Source organism: Heloderma suspectum, chromosome 5, assembly GCF_057233095.1.
Source record: "Heloderma suspectum isolate Gila_16-S chromosome 5, 16-S_ref, whole genome shotgun sequence".
Classification (NCBI taxonomy): Eukaryota; Metazoa; Chordata; class Lepidosauria; order Squamata; family Helodermatidae; genus Heloderma; species Heloderma suspectum.
Window position 1 is genome coordinate 67,417,497 of NC_139462.1, and position 22,845 is coordinate 67,440,341.

General features: G+C 40.2%; 1 protein-coding gene across 2 annotated transcripts; it reads left to right on the forward strand.

Annotated features, from left to right (window-relative positions):
* The first annotated feature begins 627 nt into the window (after positions 1-627).
* On the forward strand, positions 628-17,312 carry FGB (fibrinogen beta chain). Of its 2 annotated transcripts, none has more exons than XM_084856308.1 (10): positions 628-747; positions 952-972; positions 3,504-3,613; positions 6,638-6,873; positions 8,398-8,581; positions 9,648-9,875; positions 11,009-11,122; positions 12,079-12,201; positions 16,007-16,292; positions 16,897-17,312. In XM_084856308.1, the coding sequence occupies exons 4-10, from the start codon at positions 6,718-6,720 to the stop codon at positions 17,123-17,125; spliced, it is 1,320 nt and encodes a 439-aa protein (XP_084712434.1). In that variant the 5' UTR covers positions 628-747; positions 952-972; positions 3,504-3,613; positions 6,638-6,717; the 3' UTR covers positions 17,126-17,312. The 2 variants fall into 2 exon arrangements, with proteins under 2 accessions (XP_084712434.1, XP_084712433.1); XM_084856307.1 differs by having other exon boundaries at positions 3,504-3,524; positions 6,667-6,873.
* Positions 17,313-22,845: the final 5,533 nt, after the last annotated feature.

A 22,845-nucleotide genomic window follows, 5' to 3' on the forward strand; every position in this document is an offset into this window, starting at 1 on the left:
ACTCCTAAAAATGGATGACATGGCTCAGAATGAGCAGCATGAATACCAGGATAGCAATTACACTGTATGGAAACATCCCACAGTAAAACTACAGTAAATGGAATGGCCAAAATCCCAAGGTAGTTAGTCATGTTAAAGCTGAAATGAACAGGACATGAATTAGTCACAACTTACTTGTCCTATTAATTTCAATGGGAAATAACATTGAACTTTCTCTGGATTTGGGACAATGTCATAAGACATAGCTGTGGGTCAGGCCTGCCGAGAATTGGGAAGCTAACGGACAAGGGAAGCAGAGACTATATCAAGGGATGGGGAAAAGGCCCTTGTCACAATTACAGAGACTTTGCTAGTCTGTTTCATTTATCAGAATTCTGGTTCTTACAGTATTTTGAATTGCTTCCAATGAAATTCAGTAAATGAGCAGGATTATATTTAAACAACTCCCATTTTTCCTGTTCTTAAGGTAGCACATAGCAAATGATGTTGCTCAAGTGGTGACTGTCCAGGCACAAAGTGAGCAATAAGGTTGAACATTAACAGGGGGATGGCAGCTAGACCTATCATCAACATCTTAAGACACTTCATAATGATTCATTTATATATGATCACTGATTTGCTTTCTCTGAGTTATAGCAGAGAAAAGCTGTTAAGATGTTCAAGCAAACCAGTATCATGAAACTACTGTTGCTCTTTCTCCTTTTGGTTGTCACAGCTAAATCTCAGCTTTTGGACTATGATGATGAGGTTAGAATATATGGTCTTTCATATTGTAGTTGTGCATTTTTTTGCTTCAGATTTCAGAAAATAGAGGCAAAAGTTAATATGTTTTTATTTGTATTAAGTAAACTTTAATTTGCAACCTAAACAAATAAGACAAAAGTGTTGTTGTTTTATATGTGTATATGTTTTCTGATTCTTTTTCCTTCCCTCCTATTTTCCTTTATATAGGATGCTACTGCCACACCACCGGTAAGACTAATTTTTAAAAAATATTAAACTAAAGGATAATAAGCTGTCTAAAGGTTACTTAATATAATGGGTTGCATTCTAGAAATTGAATAAATATTTGCAAATAATTTACTATCGGATAACTATGTGCAGAAAACTCCACTTACAGAAACGCTTATTTCCAGTTTTAGAATTAGTTAAATACTTGGATTCCAGAGTAAATTTCATCAGTACTTCTTGAGTTAAAGCCTATGGGGAGAAAGCCAGCTGATCCTGATGGAAACATTATTTATAGTATCCTTATATTCATCTGGTTAATTTTTTTTAAGTAAAAAGTGTATTAGTTTAGAAGTGTTCCTCATTCCTAAATTGGGGAAGACAATGGTTATCTTGATAATGCACAATGACAGAGACATTGAGTGCTTACAGTTGTAACTGAGATGAAGGAAAAGCCCAGTACCTATGAAAATTATGACTGAACCATAGTTTAATCAATTCTCAGTTAAACCGATTTGGAAAAGAAAAAAAAAATAATTTAATCAATTAAAAATGTGCCCCAAATTAAAATAAATGGAAGTTTTGCACAGGCCATGGGGCTTATGCAGAAAAACATGAGCCATACTGGATCAGAGCAAAATCTTGTCTAGTCCTGCATTCTATCACATAATAACCAACCAGCTGCCTGTGGGAAGCCCACAAGTAGGATATGGCTACAACTGCACCATCCAACTTTTGTTCCTAGTAACTGGCATACAGACTAAAGGTAATGTGGCTTCAACAGCAAACTTGGCTGCCCCAGGACTCACTCTTAATACCCTATGATTTATGAACAAAATAAAAAGTACTAGTCCCAATACAGATCCTTGTGGACGCCGCTGTTTACATTCCCCCATTGCGAGAATTGACCATTTATTTCTGCTTTCTGTTCTTTAACCAGTTACCAATCTGTAATTTCCTAATAGATTATGTTAATAGATTCCAGAATGTATTACCTCATCAAAATATCTTGCTGAGCTTGAATCAGTTGTCAACATAATTCATACGTAGACATATTCTATTTTTTGTTTAAACGGGATTCTACTGGAATCTTACATGCGTAAGGAAATTAAACTATCAGTTAACATGAATTAAAATAAATTCAGGTAATACCTTGAACAACAAAAAATATGAATCAGTTCCACTGACAGAAGATTCCTATACATGTCTTCTCATGTTTACAGAACATTACAATTCTGATGCTATTGGATATCATAGAGTTGGCTAAGGTACAGAAGAAAGCAACAAAAATTTTCAAAGGGTTGCAAAGTTCCATGAGGAAAGGCTAAAATCTCTGAGACCTTTTTGCTTAGAAAATAGGATGGGAGGGAAGATGACAGATGTTTATAAAATTATACATGGTATGGAAAAGGGGGATAGACAGTTTTTCTTTATCCCATCATAGTAGAAACTTAGGGTCTCATAATTAAATTGATTGACAATAAGATTCCCGACAAAAGAAAGTACAGCCAATGCATGATGTACTTATGAAATTCATTGTTGCAAGGTACAGTAGTAGCCACTAACGTCAGTGGCTTTGAGAGGGGATTTGACACGTTTATGGAGGATAGCTGTGCTTATTAGCTATGGCAGTTAAGTAGACCCTCCATGTTCAGAGGCAATATGAAACTGAGCAACAATTGCTGAGCGCAATGGTGAGTGAGAGCAATTGCCTACATCAGGGGTGTTGAACCCTCTTTTAGGCTGAGGGCTGAATTCAATTTCAGAGAAGCTTTCAGGGGCCACATTCCAATGGTGGGCGAGCCAAAGAGAAAAGGGGGCAAGGTCAAAATGCAAAGAATACCGGCATTTTAAAGCTTCTCTTAGTCCCTAAGGAACCTTGATGATAACCCCATCCCTGAAGCATAGCGGGGAACCCCAAAGATGATTTCCAGAATGCTGCTTTTATCAAGGCACTCAAAAAGCAATGGAAGACATGTTGGCCCATAAGAAAAGATCCAGTATCCATGGTCTGGCAATTACAAGGACAATGTGAACTCTCCTTTGTCCAAACAAACAATACTCTTCTTCCAAAGAAGCTGCTACCATGATACACAGAACTGGTTCATGTGCAGGAAACAAGTTTCCACATGAAGATTTGTATTCAAAGCTGGAGGTCTGTTGCACAGTGAGGCTAAAGATCGAGGGACAAATTGCACTCCTAAAAATGGATGACATGGCTCAGAATTGCTTTCTCTGAGTTACAGCAGAGAAAAGCTGTTAAGATGTTCAAGCAAACCAATATCATGAAACTACTGTTGCTCTTTTTCCTTTCTGTTGTCACAGTTAAATCTCGGCTTTTGGACTATGATGATGAGGTTAAAATATATGTTCTTTCATATTGTAGTTGTGCACTTTTTCAGATTTCAGAAAATAGAGGCAAAAGTTAATGTTTTTATTTGTATTAAGGAAACTTTAATTTGCAACCTAAACAAATAAGACAAAAGTGTTGTTGTTTTTATATGTGTGTATGTTTTCTGATTCTTTTTCCTTCCCTCCTGTTTTCCCTTATATAGGATGCTACTGCCGCACCACCGGTAAGACTAATTTTTAAAAAATATTAAACTAAAGGATAATAAGCTGTCTAAAGGTTACTTAATATAATGGGTTGCATTCTAGAAATTGAGTAAATATTTGCAAATAATTTACTATCGGATAACTATGTGCAGAAAACTCCAACTATAGAAGCACTTATTTCCAGTTTTAGAATTGGTTAAAATACTTGGATTCCAGAGTAAATTTCATCAGTACTTCTTGAGTTAAAGCCTATGGGGAGAAAGCCAGCTGATCCTGATGGAAACATTATTTATAGTATCCTTATATTCATCTGGTTAATTTTTTTAAGTAAAAAGTGTATTAGTTTAGAAGCGTTCCTCATTTCTAAATTGGGGGAGACAATTGTTATCTTGATAATGCACAATGACAGAGACATTGAGTGCCTACAGTTGTAACTGAGATGAAGGAAAAGCCCAGCACCTGTGAAAATTATGACTGAACCATAGTTTAATCAATTCTCAGTTAAACTGATTTGGAAAAGAAAAAAAATACTTTGATCAATCAAAAATGTGCCCCAAATTAATAGTGCAGCAGCAGTAGATTTAAAAGAAGTTAAAAAAATTAAATAAAAATGCTCACAAGCCCCCGAAATATTTAAGACTTTTTAAAAAGCTGCTTCCTGATGAATCAGTTATATGAAAAATATATACATGTTTAATTCGTTATTTAATAGATTAATCCATTAAAACTCATAAAATTAATCAACAAAGTTTTCTTTGATCTAGGGAGTGCTTTAGTGAAAATCTGTTCTTTTCATATTCCTAATCACAGGCTCATTAATCATGTGTTATTTATACAGCTGTTTTAATGCACAAAATACATGACATGCTGTTTCTCTCCATCTTTCATCCCCTGTAATATTGTGAGATTGATTTTAATTATTCCCATTTTACAGATGGGGAATTAAAGCGTGCCCTTGGTGTTTGAACTCAGATATCTTGAATCCAAATCCGGTCCCCATCCACAGAACTGCCTCTTTTGAATAATTGAGTTGGTCCTGAAGTGAATGTACACCAGATCTGCATGCTCAGAGCTTTTCTTTGAGTTCCCCTTTTAGTAGCTGCTGTCATGGAACCACCAAACTTCTGTTTAAACCCCTCATGCTTACATAAACATTTAACTCTTTTGCACATAAGCTGCTGAACAGGACACAGTCAGAAAAAAATGCAGTTCTCTGATATGACATGTCACTGAATTCCTTGTTACCTTTCCCTTTATGAGTCCTATTAATTTCTGGAAACTCAATGATTAACTAGTAATTTTTAGTATTGCAGTGTATTATGACATATGAGTTTTAAATTGCTTTATAGATCTTGTTGTTTTGGGATTTGTTATTTTCCATGTGAATAAGGTTTTTTCTTCTTCAAATGTCTGGATATCAGGTGAAGACTATCTAACACTGCTGTAGTTTTAGTAACTTTTGTAGCCTGTTCTTTAGGCATCTTTAGGCATGTATAGGTTGACAATCTGTTTGTTGTAGGGACCCAACTATACATTTACATGCTTTTTTTCAAGAAAAGCTGCTCTAGATGGGGGAGGGGGAATTGAGAGCAAAGAAGCAATAGAGAGGCATACTCAACCCTCTCTCCATCAGCTGTTCCTCTTCTCCAAATCACATTCCCAGTGGTTTCTGCAACCCTCCCCAAAGGATTTCAAATGCATGTCTAATATATTGAACAATTCACATGCCTCCAATCGTAGATTCCTGCATATAGGATCTGTTCACATGTAAAAGTGGCAAATCATGGGTTAATTAACTTTAGATTTGCCACAGCATGTGCCAGGCACGTTTTATGTCCTTTTTGAATATTTAACCCCGCATGGGGGTCGCCACATGATGTCTGAACCCAGATGCTATAGGTTAACCATGGGTTAAACAACTACAAATTGTAGGTTAACTGTAGGTTGATTAACCCATAATTAACCTATGGTGTCTGGGTTCAGATATCACATAGCAACCCCCGATCGGCCCAACTGCAGGTTGAATATTCAAAATGGCTGTGGAATGAGCCCGGCATGCACCATGGCAAATCTAAATTAATTAACCCACTGTTTGTTGCTGTTATGCATGAACTGGGTCATAGTTGCACTTCTGGGGTGCTTGCTGCCTACTGTGGTTCCCCAACAGACTAGTGCAGTTGGCCTGCAATCCTGTACCCACTTACCTGGGAGTAAGCTCCATTGAACTCAATGGGACTTACTTCTGAGTAGACATGACTAGGATTGTGCTATTGGTGTTTCAATTCAATCACAATAAGTAAATACTCTGTAGTTGCTGCACATCAGAATAATAGAATAGAGAGCTATTTCCCTGTTATTTGAGGGCAGTGTGAAATTATTCTGTGGACTGAGAGAAAAATAATCAAAATGTTTGTTTTCTAGTTTTTTCTTTGGACAGAATTGGAGCCACTACATAACTTTTGCTATGTTTATTTGTTAGCTGCACAGCAAAGAATTTAAAAGCTATGATTAAGTAATAGGCAAGTAGGCTAGACAATTGTTCCAGGCTTTTCCTGTGCAGGAAGTCACTCCTGTCCACAACCAAATTGCTGTTTTGTCATATGTGTGCTCACAATTAATTTATTATGAGTATTTATGCCCAATGAAAGCACACTCTTGTGAGTTTCTTACTAAACACCTAACAGCACCAGAAAGCATGTTCCAAAACGCATGTTCCAGCATCAGTTCTTTAGGAGCCAACATCAAACTTTTTGGTGAGCCCAGATTCCGAAGATTTTCTCAGACCCATCTTTGAACATAGCCTGGGCCTCTTTAACTTTTTGCTATGAACACTTTTTAATAAGTCATTCATAATGTGTGAATGATGTACAGAAAGCAGAAGAGAGCCATTTTAAAATGAAGGTACATTCTAGCAAATTCAGCTCTTTCATTCTATGGTCAGACTGGAAAATGCAAACGCCTCCTTAAGCTTCACTTGCCAAAATGGTCTGTTTTATTATGCATGAACTAATGCATGGTTGGATGGAATTAGACTTTTACTGAATCAGATATGATGATGTAGCATTGAAGTATTTCAGAAAATGCACAAAGTATTTTTAAATGTTTAATTGTTTAGAGATTATAACAGTAATAGCATTATTTTCTTTTGCCTGGTGTTGGCAGGTTGAGGGTAAGGTTGTGGATGCGCGAGGTAGCAGGCCACTAGACAAAAAAATGGAGACATATCTACCTCCCAGACCAGCTCCTCTTCCTCCCAGTGGCGGCTATAGATATCGGGCTCGTCCAACAAAACCACCTATTGCTGGCCAAAGGATACAGCCCATAGTTTACCCTGATCGTGGCGGCTGCAAACATTTGGCACCGGAACTGGTAGGTGTATTTGCATGGATACTGCAGTGGGAACAGAATACTTAAGAGTAAGTAGTAGGTCTATTCCTGTTGTAAAGGTTACCTCTCCATTCATTGTGTACTTCCTTGAATGGAAAGTTTGTGTGCCTATCCATGCATGGCTTTTTTTGTTTGCTGTGGGCTGTAATCCTTCACTGGTATTTCCCAAAATGTGTTCTAATGTTATTCATTCCTTGAATAGCTTGCCTCAGAGCTATTTTGGACCCAGAATGTTCTGTAACCTTTACATAATACATACATGACTTGCTGCTCTTATAGACATGTTATTATAATGTGTTCTTAACAGATAAAGAACTTAATCTTGTTTACATATTGTTACACAGACATACTTCATTTTCCTTATACTTTAACTATTCATCTGTTATGACTAAGCCAGCTACAAAGATGCAGCCAGCCATTTAACTGATTTGTTTGCCACTTCCTCAAATGCACACACAAGGCCCCATTCATACATGCCTGGAGTGCTGCAGGAGTCACTTCCCTGTGGTGTGATTCCACATCAACATGTGTGAATTAAGCAATCAAACGGGTGAGGCTAATTGTCTGGGTCTTTGCCACATGTTTTATCCATTCAGAGCCCCATTCACATGCCCAGGCTGCGTGGGATTGCACTGTGGGGAAATGGCTGCCATGCTGCTTCAGCTTTGTGTGAATGGGAGCACTAGTCTCATTGGAATCCAGGGATATCAAGGCCAAACTAAATTATTTATTTTATTAATAATACTTATGTACCGCTTAATATAATAAAATCTCTATGCAGTTTCCTTATAAATGTTAAAAATCATTATTTATAATACACTATTAAAAACAATTTCAACTACAATAACAATACAAAGCAACAGAAGGAACAGTAAGGTGGAGCAGCATATGGTGAATTGCAATTAATTACAAGCCAAAGAAAGCCTGGGTGAACAACAGCATTTTCAGGAGGCGTTTAAAACATACCACATTTTTTGCCTCCCGAACTGCACAGGGGAGGGTGTTCCAGAGGGTGGGTGCCTTTGAGATATTTAGTGCAAATACACAAGAGGAAATCATACTTTCTTTAGCCATCAGAAATAATACCCCACTTTCCCTGGTATAAGAAAACTTGCAGGAAGTGATTTGTTTGTTTGTTTAAAACATTTGTATCCTGCCCTATATCATTAAGATCTCAGGGCGGCGTACATACAGAAACAAAGCTGGAGGGTAACAACATTATCTAAAGAATCCATAAAAAACTGTGAGTAGGGAATCATGAGTGCACAACAAATGCCTCATGTAGAAAAGCTCACTATGTGGTGACATTCTGTTGGTTGTGAAAACGTGATGTTAATTGTGTGGATGCAATTAATGTGCATGTTTTGTTACAAAAATGGCAACTGCTGAGCGGGCAGCAAATAGCATTGGGACTGTGGGGTGTGGGAAGTGGAATTAAACCTCCAGGTCTAGTTTGGGTCTAGCTTACTGCATTCACAATTGTGTTGTTGTTGTTGTTGTTTAAAGGGAGTATTGTGTCCAACTGGATGTGAGCTGAAAACTGAACTGTTAAAACAGGAAAGGATAGTGAAACCAACAGTTAACGATCTAACAGAAAAAGTGAAGAAGCTAGAGATATCCTCTTCAAATATCTATAGTTATAGCCATATGCTGGAGGACCGGTTAGCAAAAAGACAGAAACAACTAAAAGGTAACCCCTACTATTGTTATTGATCACATCAGGAAATCAGAATGTAGACCAAAAACTGCCTTGCATCTTAGTATCATTTTCAACAGCTTCTCCAAAAGGGTGAAAGATAATAAATACTGCGAACAGGCAGATCCGTGTGAACACGTTTCGCTGGGTAAAGTCCATGTGGTGGAGCAGCAAGATGCTTCTTGGCTTCCACATGTTTGCTGTAATGTGTTCTTATAGTCATAGCATACCACACTTCCCCCAGTTTCCTTACATACATCGCACCCTTGATTTGAGTTGAGTGGATCCATACAGAGTCATATGACTTCTTCTGAATGTACCTGGTTTGCAACTCAACCTATACTAATTGTCACATTTTGTACAGTTTTTTCATGGTGTTATAAACGCCCTCCCCAGAGAAGTCTGCCTGGCACCTACTTAAATGTATTTTTGGCTGCTGCAATCCGATACACACTTACCTGGAAGTAAGACCCATTTAAAACACTGGATCTTACTTCTGAGTGGACTCATATAGGTTTGCACTGTAAGAATCACTTGTTGTTTATCAGTATGCCAATTTGGTCACATATGTTGGTTCTCAGCCTGAGGCAGTGATCCCAACCTTGGGTCCCAAGTTGATGTTGGATTACAACTCCCATCCTGACCATTGGTTATGCTTGCTGGGGGAGATTAGAGTCATAGTCCAACAACATAAGGGACCTAAGATTGGGAGCTACTGAATTTGGGCAATGATTCCTAGCTTGACTACTGGACTTGGTAAACAGATGTCTTCCTCAGACATCTGCGATGCTTGTCCTGGAGATAAAGCCGAAGTCAAACCTTGATCATGGTTTACACACCAGATTAGCATTTATTACTTATTTTACATACCATCAATGTAGTGTTTTACAAAGACTGAAAGGACAGGTCTGTACACCAAGGTGTTTATAATCTAGAAATAGACACAAGGGGGACAACAGAGACATGGGAGGAAAGTGGTGGTAGTTGTAAGGCTACCATTTTATTGGATTTTTTAAAAAAAACTTCAACCTATTTATATGAACTTGGTTTTTCCCCCCAGATAATCAGAATGTAATTTCTCAGTACAACAAGGAAGTTGAGGAGCAGTACACTTTCATCAAAGATAACTTAGAAAAGAACATCCCATCTAACCTACGAATACTTCGTGGAATTGTGGATAATTTACACAAAAAACTAATAAAACTGGAAACTGCTATCACAAACCAGTTGGGAGAATGCCACACTCCTTGTACTGTTTCATGCAATGTACCAGTGGTGTCAGGAAAAGGTAATGTCTCACTTCCTCTGTTTGCCTTGCTCTGCAATCAGGACAGGTGCATCGGCAACTTTGAGGATGATCCCTGTGCGTTTGTGGGGAGGCTGTCATGCCGCAACCCCCACCCTTATCTCCCTTGGTATCTCTTGCTTCATTGAGCAACAGGCGCCCCAACATTGTCCAGTGTTTGGTATGAACTTTGCAGTTCTTATGACCACCCCAGTGCCTTGGCTGATTCCACCCATGGCCACAACTGCAGCTTCTGAGGCCAAGTTGGCTGCTGGCCTCATTCTCCCTCACCTCCCTATCAGCTAGTTATTAACAGGTCTAAGGCAATAGTGAGGAACCTTTTTTCTGTCAAGGGCCACATTCTCAGGGGGGGGCGTAATCTGTTGGGGGCCACAGGGTGGGAGGTAGGTATGAAGCCAGCAGTGGGCAGGGCCAGAGCCAAGCCTTCTGTCTTTCTCTCTCTTTGTCTCTCTTCCCCCTCCCTCTTCCACTCCACGGAGTGGACTGCTGGGATACAGACATCCCAGATCTTACCAGAGATCTGAACTGATTGCTTGGATAGGGTTTTGCAATTAGTCACAGATCACAGATCGCCCACCTCTGGTAAGGCAATCCCACTTGCTGTTCTTTCTTCTCCTCTCCTTCTCTGCAACCAGCTGATGGGATGCAAGGGAACATGTTCTCTGACACTCCTGTTTAATCTAATGAGAATCTCTTGCCCTCTTGCACTGAGACTTTAAAATCTCATGGCTACCTCTGCACAGGTACCCTGTCAGGGTTGCTCATATTTCAACAACATTGATGAGAATAGGGGAAAGAATTCCCAAATTAGTATGATTCCCAAAAGCATTATTGACTTCAGTAGGGCATTGGCCCCAAACAGCTTTGAAAATCCTCTGTTTGAGGGAAGTTCAGGGAATGATACAGATAGTTACATGATTCTTACCTTCCTCAGGTCCTCTTACAGTGTTTTAATTAATCCCATAGATTAAAGTGATATGTGGTAAACAACTTCATGCATGTGTATAATTAGCAGAGAATTTTTCTCTGTTTGGGTCTGATAATATCAAGGCATTCATAATAGATTTTTTGTAGTTTGCTCAATAACGTATATGCCAACGAATTTCTGATTGCAGAATGTGAAGACATCATTAGGAAAGGAGCTGAAACATCTGAGATGTATCTCGTTCAACCTGATCCTTTCTTCAAACCATACAAAGTTTATTGCGACATGACCACAGAAGATGGAGGTAAATGTTAAGTTAAAAAATGTTAAGAATATGTTAAGTGATAAGAGCAAGGACGAGAAACAACTGCTTCCACTCTTTCAGGCAGTGGTGTGAATTGTACCCAGAGGGAGAGGGTAAGTGAATAAGTAATAGTGACAGTGGCAAAAAGGTGAGACCTGTTCATGGAGGAGGCCATCTTACCTAAGCTGCCCCCACACACCCTAAATTCTGGTGCGTGTTAAGTAAAGAGAAGTGAAACAGTGACAAACAATTTTGGACCAACTATATTTCACCTACAATTCTGAATCTACAAGAAAACCTAGTTATGAGCTATCAGTTAAACTTAGGAATTACTACTTAGAAAAGTACTTGTTAATTACACATGCTGAACATTATTTCAGGTTATGGTAGGATTTAAATTTTGTTAGGATTTCTCCCTTAGTATTTTGTAAGTTATGGACACAATCAGTTCAAAGTTAAGCATGTTTAAGTCCCATTGATTTCAGTGAAGATATTTACATCTCTGCAATGGGACATAAATGTACTTAGCTTTCACAGGATCATGTCCAATATTTTTTGGTGATGGGCACAATCTTCTGTATGTTTAGGCAGAAACAAAAGTCCTACAACTCCCAGCATTCCCCAGCCAAACATGCTGGCTGGGGAGTGCAGGAAGTTGTAGGACTTTTTTCTGTCTAAATATGCATAGGATTGCTCCCTAAGGGAACTTCCCAATGGATTGTGTGCTTCTTTTAATAGAATAAATTGTTTTTACCCAACTCTTCTGCATGCTGGTATCAACAGACACATTATGTATTGACAGGAGATTGATAATAGCTTTGGAAATTACTTATGATAGAATCGACCTTCCTTCCTTCCTTCCTTCCTTCCTTCCTTCCTTCCTTCCTTCCTTCCTTCCTGAAGCAGCATTGGTTAAATACAAACGATCATTACATTCTGATGTCCCCGCTTAATAGGCTGGCTTCTTATTCAGAACCGCCAAGATGGCAGTGTTGGCTTTGGAAGAACATGGGATTCATATAAAAATGGATTTGGAAATATTGCATCCAGTGGTGGAAAGAACTATTGTGACATGCCAGGTAAAAATCAGACTCTGCACAGCATTTATTAATAAATGATTATCAGTTACTTCTGCTGATTATATATGAGAGGTTATTGTTCATCTTGGAGTTGTATTACTGGAACTTTTATAATGTCTCTGATCAGGGGCATTGCTAGGTTCTTAAAAGATCCAGAGCACAGGCCCATAACAAAAATTTGCATGTGTGTGTGTGTGTGTGTGTCTAAGTGCATGTCTAATATGTGTGTGTGTGTGTGTGTGCGGTGTGTGCATGCAGGTGCTTGCATGTGTGTATAGCTTACATACAGACATAAGAAGTGTGCACTGACCCCCCACCCCACTTCAACTCAGACCCTGATTCAGCATTTTGGAAAACATCCTGCTTCTGCTCTGGCCAATTTATAGTTGGACCACTTCAGCTCAGCACCAAACCTGAGTCAAGGTTTGGAAAAATTAGTCTTTATGCTTCCTGTTGACTACCATGGGAAATTAGAAAAAAACTGTAACTTTTTTCCTTTAGTCAGAACTGCATGATAATTTCAGGAATAGTAGCCCCTAGAAGGGGATTACACCTGCCCAATGTCAGGCATCTGGTTGGCCACATAATGAACAGAATGCTGGACTAGATGGACCTTGGTCTGATGCAGCATGGCTCTTCTTATGTTCTTAAATAGAGAGTGCCTCTGAGCATGTGCAGAATGTTTTCTTTCACCACTGAGCACTTACATTCTCCCCCTACCAATTCTGTTCCCCTCCATGCAACCATCCCTCCTCATCCTACCATCCTCCAGCAACTCTTCATAAAAACAGATGTCTTGTTTTGTGCAACTCCTCTCTATGCACAAGCTCTCATCATATCTTCCTCCCCATAACTTCATTTGTGCCAAGACTTCACCAAGATTCAGCAAATGAGTCTGTTTTCAAAACTAGGATTAAGTTATGGAGAAAGTCTGAGCATGTACTAAGTGCCTTTCACTCACCACTGAAGCTAGAGTTCATGCAAAAAAAACCCAAACCCACAAATGACAAAAATGCATAGGACTGAGCTGAAAGGGTAGTCAGTTCATTAGACGGAATTGGGTAAGCACTGATTTAAGCTTGCGGTACCATGCTCACAACTCAGGACTTTTTGAGTAAACATGTAGGACATCAACGTGCAAACCTCCCTGCAAAAGTAACTTGTGCTGGAATCCTATGCACACTTTCCTGAGGATAACCCTCATTAAACATAATGGGACTTCTCAGTAGGCATACATAGGATTGCATAAATTAGCAATATTTATCTCCCCTCCACTTAAAAACAAACCAAAGACTCCTTTTTTTAAAATTAAAGCTTTCTGTTCATAGGAACATAGGAAGCTGCCTTATATTGAGTCAGACCCTAGTCTATCTAGAATTGTTGACACTGACTGGCAGCAGCGGCTCTCCAGGGTTTCAGGCAGGATTCTTTCGTAGCCCTATCAGAAGATGCCGGGGATCGAACCTGGGACCTTCTGCATGCCAAGCAGGCGCTCTACCACTAAGCTACAGCCCTTGCTATTGCTGAATAACGGCAACTGACAAACAAAACAGCCCCAGATTTGTTGGTCTGCAACCATGTGAACCCACTCTTCTCAAAGACTTGGGTAGGGAGAAGGAGAAAAACCAGCCCTCTTGTCTGTTTGTATAAAGTCAAATACCGTTCAGAACTTCTCTTGCCCGCTGAAGGGAATTCTCTTTAAGAATTCCCCAAGATATGCTCTGGGTGGAATAAAGGCGGGGGGGGGAGAGAGAGAGAGAGAGAGAGAGAGTACTTCAGAGGAATTTAGGAGGCTCTGCAGGGTTTGCAAGGATTGCACGTACTTAAATTAACTCTATGAGGAGGTGGCTGAGGGCTTTCTCTAGCTTTTTAAAACCTGTATAACCTGTTTAAAAGCCTTAGCAGTTCCTTGATCATGATGCCACATAGTCCTAACCCTCCCTTTGGAATAATTTGAGTTCTACAGCTATTTAGGAGAAATTAAAGTGGAAGAGGAAAAAGAAGTCTGTGGAGGCTGATTGGATCATTTGCTGTACTGAAGCTACTAAACTTCTGCAGAAGTCAAAGGTTCCACTTTGGGGCAGTAAAATCAAGTGCTGTGTGAAATACCAGTATTTCACATGAAGCTCTTTCTTCCCTTCCTTCTCACTCTTCAAAGTTTCATTGCAGGCAAGCTCCCAACAGTGGGTATGTAAGAGCAGAAAAGAAAAGTAGTGGGGGAGAGGTCTTTTGCACCTCAAAAAAACAAAACAAAACCCTACACCAGAGATTAGGGATAGTGACCTCCTAATGGTCACCTTAAACACCTTCTGATTAGGATCTCTAATTCCCTGGGTGACTTGACAGTTTTTACTTTTTGTTTTAGACTTTGAGAAAAGGAAACTTTACGCATGGCTAGCGCAAAAGCCACTGGACCTAACTGTCTAAAATTTGGTAGGTTCAGTCAGCTCCATAGGGCCTGCTAGGTCCCCAAATTCCATGAATTTATGTGGCAGCACAAATAAATTATAGCTCTTTATGTTGACAGATTTTCTTGGAAAAAGCAAATTTTACCTGTGGTTAGCACAAAAGCCACTAGGCCTAACTGTCTGAAATTTGACAGGCTCAGTCAGCTCTATGGGGGCTGCCAGGTCCACAAATTCTATGCACGTATGTGGAAGCACAAAAAAATTATAGCTGTTTGCTTTGACAGAGTTTCTTGAAAATAGCAAATTCTACCTGTGACTCACACAAAAGCCACTAAACCTAACTGCCTGAAATTTGACATATTCAGTCAACTCCATGGGGGCTATGACGCCTCCAAATTTCATGAATCTATCGTACAAACTAAAAACGTTATGGCCATTTTTGTTTTCCAGTGCAAGTCAATGGGAAAATGTAAAAAAAAAAAACAATTAGGACAGCTCAAAAGATCCGGGGCACAGTTCAAAAAAGATCCAGAGCCCGTGCCCAGGTGGGCTTATTAATAACGACGCCCCTGTCTCTGATCCATTGACTACACTTGTGCACTTCTTTCTTGTGGGAATACAAATCAGCATATCTGGTTTGGCCTTTATGCCTTCGTCTTTTATCTGATGTTTCTCTCTTGAGTTTTCTACCAATGCATAAAACTTGTATAGCAAAGAACTGTCAAGAGGCCTGTTTCTGAGCTGCCTAACCATTGTGGAACTTTCTTCCCATAGAGACTCACTGAAGCAGCCTTCCCCAACTGGTGCCCTCCAATTCTTTTCGACCACAAATCCCAGCATTTCTGACCATTGCCCATGCTGGCTGGGGCTGATGGAGTTAAAATATCTGGAGAGCACCAGATTGGGGAAGGCTGCACTGCAGACTGGGGGCCTGGTGATGTTAAATATGTCATCAGCCTCACAAATATTTAATAGTAAGCACAAGGTGGGTGTGTTTTGAATCAGGACCACAGCGCATGGAGAGGAGAGACTTAACCCTTTCCTTCCTCCCTGCAGTCTGGACAAAAATCCCTCCCCACTGGCCATTGGTGAGGAAGGGGTGTTGTCAGGATCACTTCAGGTGGGGGAAGCCCGGTCGCTTGGGCCTCAGTGCCAAGAAGTTCAATCACTTTATCTCCACCATTCCACATCAGGCTGCCGTACCACTCTCATTTAGGTCTTGAGTGGTTTCAGAGGGCTGGACATTGAAATCAATACACATAAAGAAATCTGCTTCTCACAAATCTTCGAATTAAGCTGTTTGGCTCAATTAGTAGAGATTTAGGACAAGTCTGCAACATTTTCATAAAATGTCTTCTGAAAATAGTTTCAGGCAATTTATTTTCATTGTGTCACAGGTGAATATTGGCTTGGAAACAACAAAATCAGCCAACTTGCCAAACTGGGACCCACAGAAATGTTAATCGAAATGGAGGATTGGGATGGTGCCATGGCTAAAGCACATTATGGAGGATTCAGCATGCAGAGCGAAGTAAACAAGTACCAGCTCTCAGTTAGTAACTATAGGGGCACAGCTGGAAATGCCTTCCTAGAAGGAGCACCACAGCTGCTTGGCGAGAACAGAACTATGACAATCCATAACGGCATGTTCTTCAGCACCTTTGACAGAGACAATGATGGATGGTATGTGTGTGCATTTGCACTCGGTTTGCTACTGCACTCTGCCTCAGACATTTGAGACATCTGGTTCTTTATGTATAAATAGAGATGGATTGCCTGCCTGCTTTACAACTCTTACAGAATCTACTGGGGTCACAGTCTTAATACTGAACTACAGCAATCATGCATAAGTGATATTGAAATAAATGAATACTGATGACTAATGAGTTCAGGACTATCCCTGTAGAGCATTTTAGGCATTTTATTCCTGCCCACACTTACCTGAGAGTAAGTCCCATTGAACTCAGTGGAATCTACTTCTGAGTAAACATATACAGGATTGCGCTGTCAGTTTGGAACAGGTTATGAAGAGTATCCCAGAGTTATAATTATAAGACATATTCTTTGTTTGGAGAACTGTAAGATGATCTCCTGGAACAGACTAGTTGATTGATAAGGGAGGCTTTGCTCAAGAAAGATATAGCTGTTTCTGGATGCATAATTACATATATTTTGGAAGATAAGAGGATAATCACAGATTATGTATTTACTTTTTTATTAGTGTGCATCTATCTATATTTATATGTATTGACCAGTATCACAGGCTTTGTATGTTTTTTACTCACAGGATAAACCCTGATCCAAAAAAACAGTGTTCTAAGGAAGATGGTGGTGGCTGGTGGTACAATCGCTGTCATTCAGCCAATCTAAATGGCAGATACTACTGGGATGGAGATTATACCCCAGAGATGGCAAAGCATGGAACAGATGATGGAATTGTATGGATGAATTGGAAAGGGTCCTGGCGTTCACTGAAGAAAGTGAGCATGAAGATTAGGCCAGTCTCCCAACAATAGTGATTGTTATATAAATAAACAGTGGCAAGTTTTTGTGCTCACATCTGTTTCACGATACATAAACTTTACACTAAAACAGTAAAAAAAAAAAAAAAGTATTGTTAGAACTATTGGTTACAACAACCACAGAGAGAAAAATAAACAAGGAATACAATAAAAGTATAATACAATAAAATGTTAAAACACATTGAACAGCAGTTCATATTCAATAAAACCTACTTATCACTCCTCCTTCAGAGTAAAAAGTTTGGCTCAAAGTTAAGTTGCTATAAGAGCAAAGTCTACTGCTGCCAATAAAATCGCCTTCTTATGAGATGTAAACAAAAACATAATTTTCTCCAAATCAGAGCAATCATTTTTCCCCATGAGGATAGGATTTAAAAACTTTGTTCAAGCTGTAGAAAAAATAGGACAGTTAAAAAAAAAAATGAAGGAAATCCTCCACCAACCCACTGACACATGGGTGAAATCTGGAATCATATGGTATTTTGTTAAAATACCCTTCTAAAACAGCAGTTAACATCTGTTGCATCCTGAGTCTGTTTAGGGTGTTTCTGAGGGTAGGATTGTAGATACCTTCAGATAGCTCTCACATTCAAATCTGGATATACATCTTACATATCAGGGAGCTATCTTGTTATGTGTGATGATAACACAGAGGTCGGATTGAATGGAACCACTGCGGACTTGTTCTCAAAAATCCCATTCACAATGAGTAAAGTTCAAAGGGGAAAAATACTCCCCCTGAAAAGCTGTAATGAAGATTTGGTGGACTAGTCTTTGGAGCCCGGTTGCACAGTTAACTGGCTTAGCTCCCATTTGCTCTGCCAGACACAGCTTGGGTAAATGGGAACTTAAAAAGAACATACTTTAATGGACCAATCCTATGGCCGCTAGTCAGCGGCTAGACAGCCATAGGATACATGGGTTTCTGGGAACTGACCTCGGAGCCCGCACTCATAGACAGCGTGTGGAACAGCCTCACACTCTGTGCTTGGAAGAGGAGCACAGAGCAGCCAAAGCGGGGTGTTCCAGGGGTGTTCTGGGGCAAGGAAGGTGGAAATGCTGGTACGACACATCCTATGTGTTGTCCAGCAGCCTCCTCCCCTGCTGCGCCTTCCCAAAATCGGCTGTCTAGCTGCAAATGCAGGGAATGATCCCCTCCATGCTTCTCCTGCCCTGCATTAGATAGGCAGTCGCCTCTGAGTTTGGAGGCGGCCGCCTATCCCCATAGGATTGTGCCCTAAGCCAATAATTAAAAGTCCTAATAATAACAATAATAGATTTTACTGCCATTACACCAGTTTCTGCTCAGAGGGAATTATATCTTCTTTCTCTGTGCATCTAAATGGCAAATGCAGTTCAATGTAAGCAAGAGTAAAGTGATGCATGTTGGGGCAAAAATTCCGAACTTCAAGTATAACCTGATGAGACCTGAACTAGTGGTGACTGACCAAGAGAGAGATCTTGGGGTTGTGGTGGACAGCTCGATGAAAACGTCAACCCACTGTTAAAAAGGTAAACTCCATGCTAGGCATAATTAGAAAAGGAATTGAGAATGCATTTATTTATTTATTTATTTAATTAATTTCTATATTGCCCAATCCCTGAAGCTCTCTGAGTGGTTCACAAAAATTAAAATCAAACAGCACACAATAAAACAATATAAAACATATAGAACATTAAAACCACAGTATAACAATATAACCAGAATAAAACTGCCAATATCATACTGCCCATATACAATTCTATGGTGCGACCACACTTGGAATACTGTGTACAGTTCTGGTCACCACACCTAAAAAAAGACATTGTAGAGCTGGAAAAAGGGCAACTAAAATTTGCAAGGGGCTGGAGTATCTGTCTTATGAGAGAAGGTTACAACAGCTGGGATTGTTTAGCTTGGAAAAAAGGAAGGTACAAGGCTACATGATAGAGGTGTACAAAATTATGCATGGTGTGGAGAATGTGAATATGGAGACATTTTTCTCCCTCCCTGAAAATACTAGAAACCGGGGTCATCCCATAAAGGTGGGAAATTCGGGAGAGATAAAGGAAGTATTACTTTACACAGCACATAGTTAAACTATGGAATTCACTACCACAGAATATAGCGATGGCTACCAATTTGGATGGCTTTAAACGGGGGTTAGACAAATTCCTAGAGGAAAAGGCTATCAATGGCTACTAGTCTTGATGGCTATGTGCTACTTCCAATACCAGAGGCAGTGAGCCTATGTGCACCAGTTGCTGTGGAACATGAGTGGGAGGATGCTGTTGCACTTGTGTCCTGCTTGTGAGTTCCTGGTCAACAGCTGGTTGGCCACTGTGTGCTGGACTAGATGGATCCTTGGTCTGATCCAGCATGGGTAGTCTTATGTTCTTATATAGGGGTACCTCTGGAGATGCCAAATATTATTCTCAACAATTTATGTTTGTTTGGTTAAATGCATTGTGACTGTAAGCAGAAATGCTATGCTGGATATGATTCTACCAATCTCATTAAAATGGCTTGCAAATGTCATTTGTGTTCCATAGAAAGACACCAAAACAGACACAGAATGCTTTTGCTTAGCTCATACTTTCTGCTCCATTAGCTTCCTCCGGCCTTCCTCAACCTGGTGCCCTACAGATATGTTGGACTACAACTCACTGAGAGGTGCTGGGAGTTGTAGTCCAACACGTCTAGAAGGCTTCAGACTGGAGAAGCCTGACTTACCCATTGAAAACTAGATTCAAAGCAAGGAACTGAATTTTCAACTCAAATTCTGCTGAAAACGCTTAACAGTATAAGATGAGCCCTGCTGGATTGGATCAATGGTTCTACTCCAGCCTCCTGTTTCAAGAGTTGGCCAGCTAGATGCCTCTGAGAAATTTACTAGAAGAGCAGGAAGGCAGCAGTTCTTCCCTATTGTTTGTCCACAGAGACCTCTGAACATGCAGGTGACATGTCTTTGATGATATATTTTAAATTCAAATGACCACAGATTCTGAGACCAGAGCCACCCTTGCACACTTCACACTAAATAATTTCTAATGTATGTCTGGACATTTTGTATGAGAATGTCAGGTGTCAGTACCCAAAAAGTTACATTTATCTGATTATACATTGCACCGCAAAGGTTTGTCATTCCTGACAAAAGAAGTCTGTGGTTGTAAAGATCCTGTACTAGGTCCCAGAGTGGGAAATGCACTGGGACTAACACGATACTATTTATTTCTATTGCAACATCAATGCTTCCCCTAAATAGCTGCAGAGATGAGTCCTCTTAGCTCACAGACTACTCTTTCCAGCCTTGTCCTCTGGCTAAGGCCTTGTGGACAAATTGCTCCCTGTCTTTGATGGTTGTATTGCAGGGATGCAGAACTGGAGGCCAAATCCAGCCCTCCAGGGCCTTTGTGCAGTTTTTTCCTATTCTAAAAGGTTGAAATGCCTCTCCGAAGGCTTAGTTACTAAAAGTAAGAGCTCCAAGCTAAAATATGGTGGTATTTTAAATATATTTTTGGCCTTGTCCCTTTTGCTCTCAGCCCCACCCACCACCAGTATGTGACCCCTGAGATTTCCTCCTGCATGGAATTCAGCCCTCAGGCTGAAAGTGGTTCTGCGCCCCTATTGTATAGAGGTGTTATTGTTGCATTTACCTCTAAGTACTTGCAGGTCTACCTCTAAGCTGTTGGAATTGGAGTAACTGCAGCCTGCTTCTTCTGCAGTATACCCTTTATTCCAAATACCTAATGCAATTCCTTCAGTTCTTGGGGTGTGTATGAACATGAAAAGATGTGAGACTCTTAAGGGCAAACTACACATTTTCCCCTTCATGGATCACTGCCTTGTTGTGGTGAAGGGGCTTGCATAACTCAGTGAAGCCATAAGCTATGCCGTGCAGGGCCACCCAAGACGGGAAGGTCATGGTGGAGAGTTCTGACAAAATGTGGTCCACTGGAGAAGGAAATGGCAACCCACTCTAGTATTCTTGCCAAGAAAACCCCATGGAACGTATCACAAGGCTAAAAGATATGACGCTGGAAGATGAGCCCCTCAGGTCGGAAGGTGTCCAATATACTACTGGGGAAGAGCTGAGGGTATTTCCAAGTAGCGCCAGAAAGAGTGAAGCGGCTGGGCCAAAGCCAAAAGGACACTCAACTGTGGATGTGTCTGGTGGTGAAAAGAAAGTCCGATACTGTAAAGAACAATATTGTTTAGGAACCTGGAATGTCAGATCAATGAATCAAGGTAAGCTGGAGGTGGTCATACATGAGATGGCAAGATTGAACATCGACATCTTGGGAATTAGCGAACTAAAATGGACAGGCATGGGCGAATTTAATTCAGGTGACCATTATATCTACTACTGTGGGCAAGAATCCCTTAGAAGAAATGCAGTAGCACTCATAGTCAACAAAAGGGTGGGAAAAGCAGTACTGGAGTACAATCTCAAAAATGATAGAATGATCTCAAGGCAAACCATTGAACATCACAGTAATTCAAGTCTATGCCCCAACCACTGATGCCGAAGAAGCTGAGGTTGATCGGTTCTGTGAAGACCTACAACACCTTCTAGAACTAACACCACAAAAAGATGTCCTCTTCATCATAGGGGATTGGAATTCTAAAGTAGGAAGTCAAGAAATCACCGGGATAACAGGCAGGCATGGCCTTGGTGTACAAAATGAAGCAGGACAAAGGCTAATAGAGTTTTGCCAAGAGAACACACTAATCATAGCAAACACTCTTTTCCAACAGCACAAGAGACAACTCTACACATGGACATCACCAGATGATCAATATCGAAATCAGATTGATTATGTCCTTTGCAGCCAAAGATGGAGAAGCTCTATACAGTCAGTAAAAGCAAGACCTGGAGCTGACTGTGGCTCAGATCTTGAGCTTCTTAATGCAACATTTTGGCTTAAATTGAAGAAGGTAGGGAAAACCACTAAACCATTCAGGTATGACCTAAATCATATCCCTTATGAATATACAGTGGAGGTGAGGAATAGATTTAAGGGATTAGACCTGATAGACAGAGTGCCTGAGGAATTATGGACGGAGGTCCGTAACATTGATCAGGAGGCAGCAACTCAATCCATCCCAAAGAAAAAGAAATGCAAGAAAGCAAAGTGGCTTTCTGATGAGGCTTTACAAGTAGCTGACGAAAGAAGAGAAGCAAAAAGCAAGGGAGAAAGGGGAAGATATATCCAACTGAATGCAGAGTTCCAGAGAATACCAAGGAGAGAAAAGAAGGCCTTCTTAAATGAATAATGCAAAGAAATCGAGGAAAACAACAGAATGGGAAAGACTAGAGATCTCTTCAAGAAAATCGGAGATATCAAGGGAACATGTTAGTGTGGTCACTGAACTTGAGCCGGACATCCTCGAGAGTGAAGTCAAGTGGGCCTTAGGAAGCATTACTAACAACAAAGCTAGAGGAGATGACAGTCTTCCAGCCGAGCTGTTTAAAATCCTAAAAGATTATGCTGTTAAAGTGCTGCATTCAATATGCCAACAAATTTGGAACACTCAACAGTGGCCACAAGACTGGAAAAGGTCAGTTTACATTCCAATTCCAAAGAAGAGCAATGCCAAAGAGTGTTCAAACTACTGCACAATTGTGCTCATTTCACATGCCAGCAAGGTTATGCTCAAAATCCTACAAGCTAGGCTTCAGCAGCATGTGAACCGAGAACTACCGGAAGTACAAGGTGGGTTTCGAAGAGGC

Bases quoted from the DNA above. Each gene is read 5' to 3' on its own strand.
- FGB (XM_084856307.1), top strand. From the start codon at position 655: ATGTTCAAGCAAACCAGTATCATGAAACTACTGTTGCTCTTTCTCCTT. The intron at 3,525-6,666 runs GTAAGACTAATT...TGGTGTTGGCAG, and splicing joins ATGCTACTGCCGCACCACCG to GTTGAGGGTAAGGTTGTGGA. The intron at 8,582-9,647 runs GTAACCCCTACT...TTTTCCCCCCAG, and splicing joins AAGACAGAAACAACTAAAAG to ATAATCAGAATGTAATTTCT.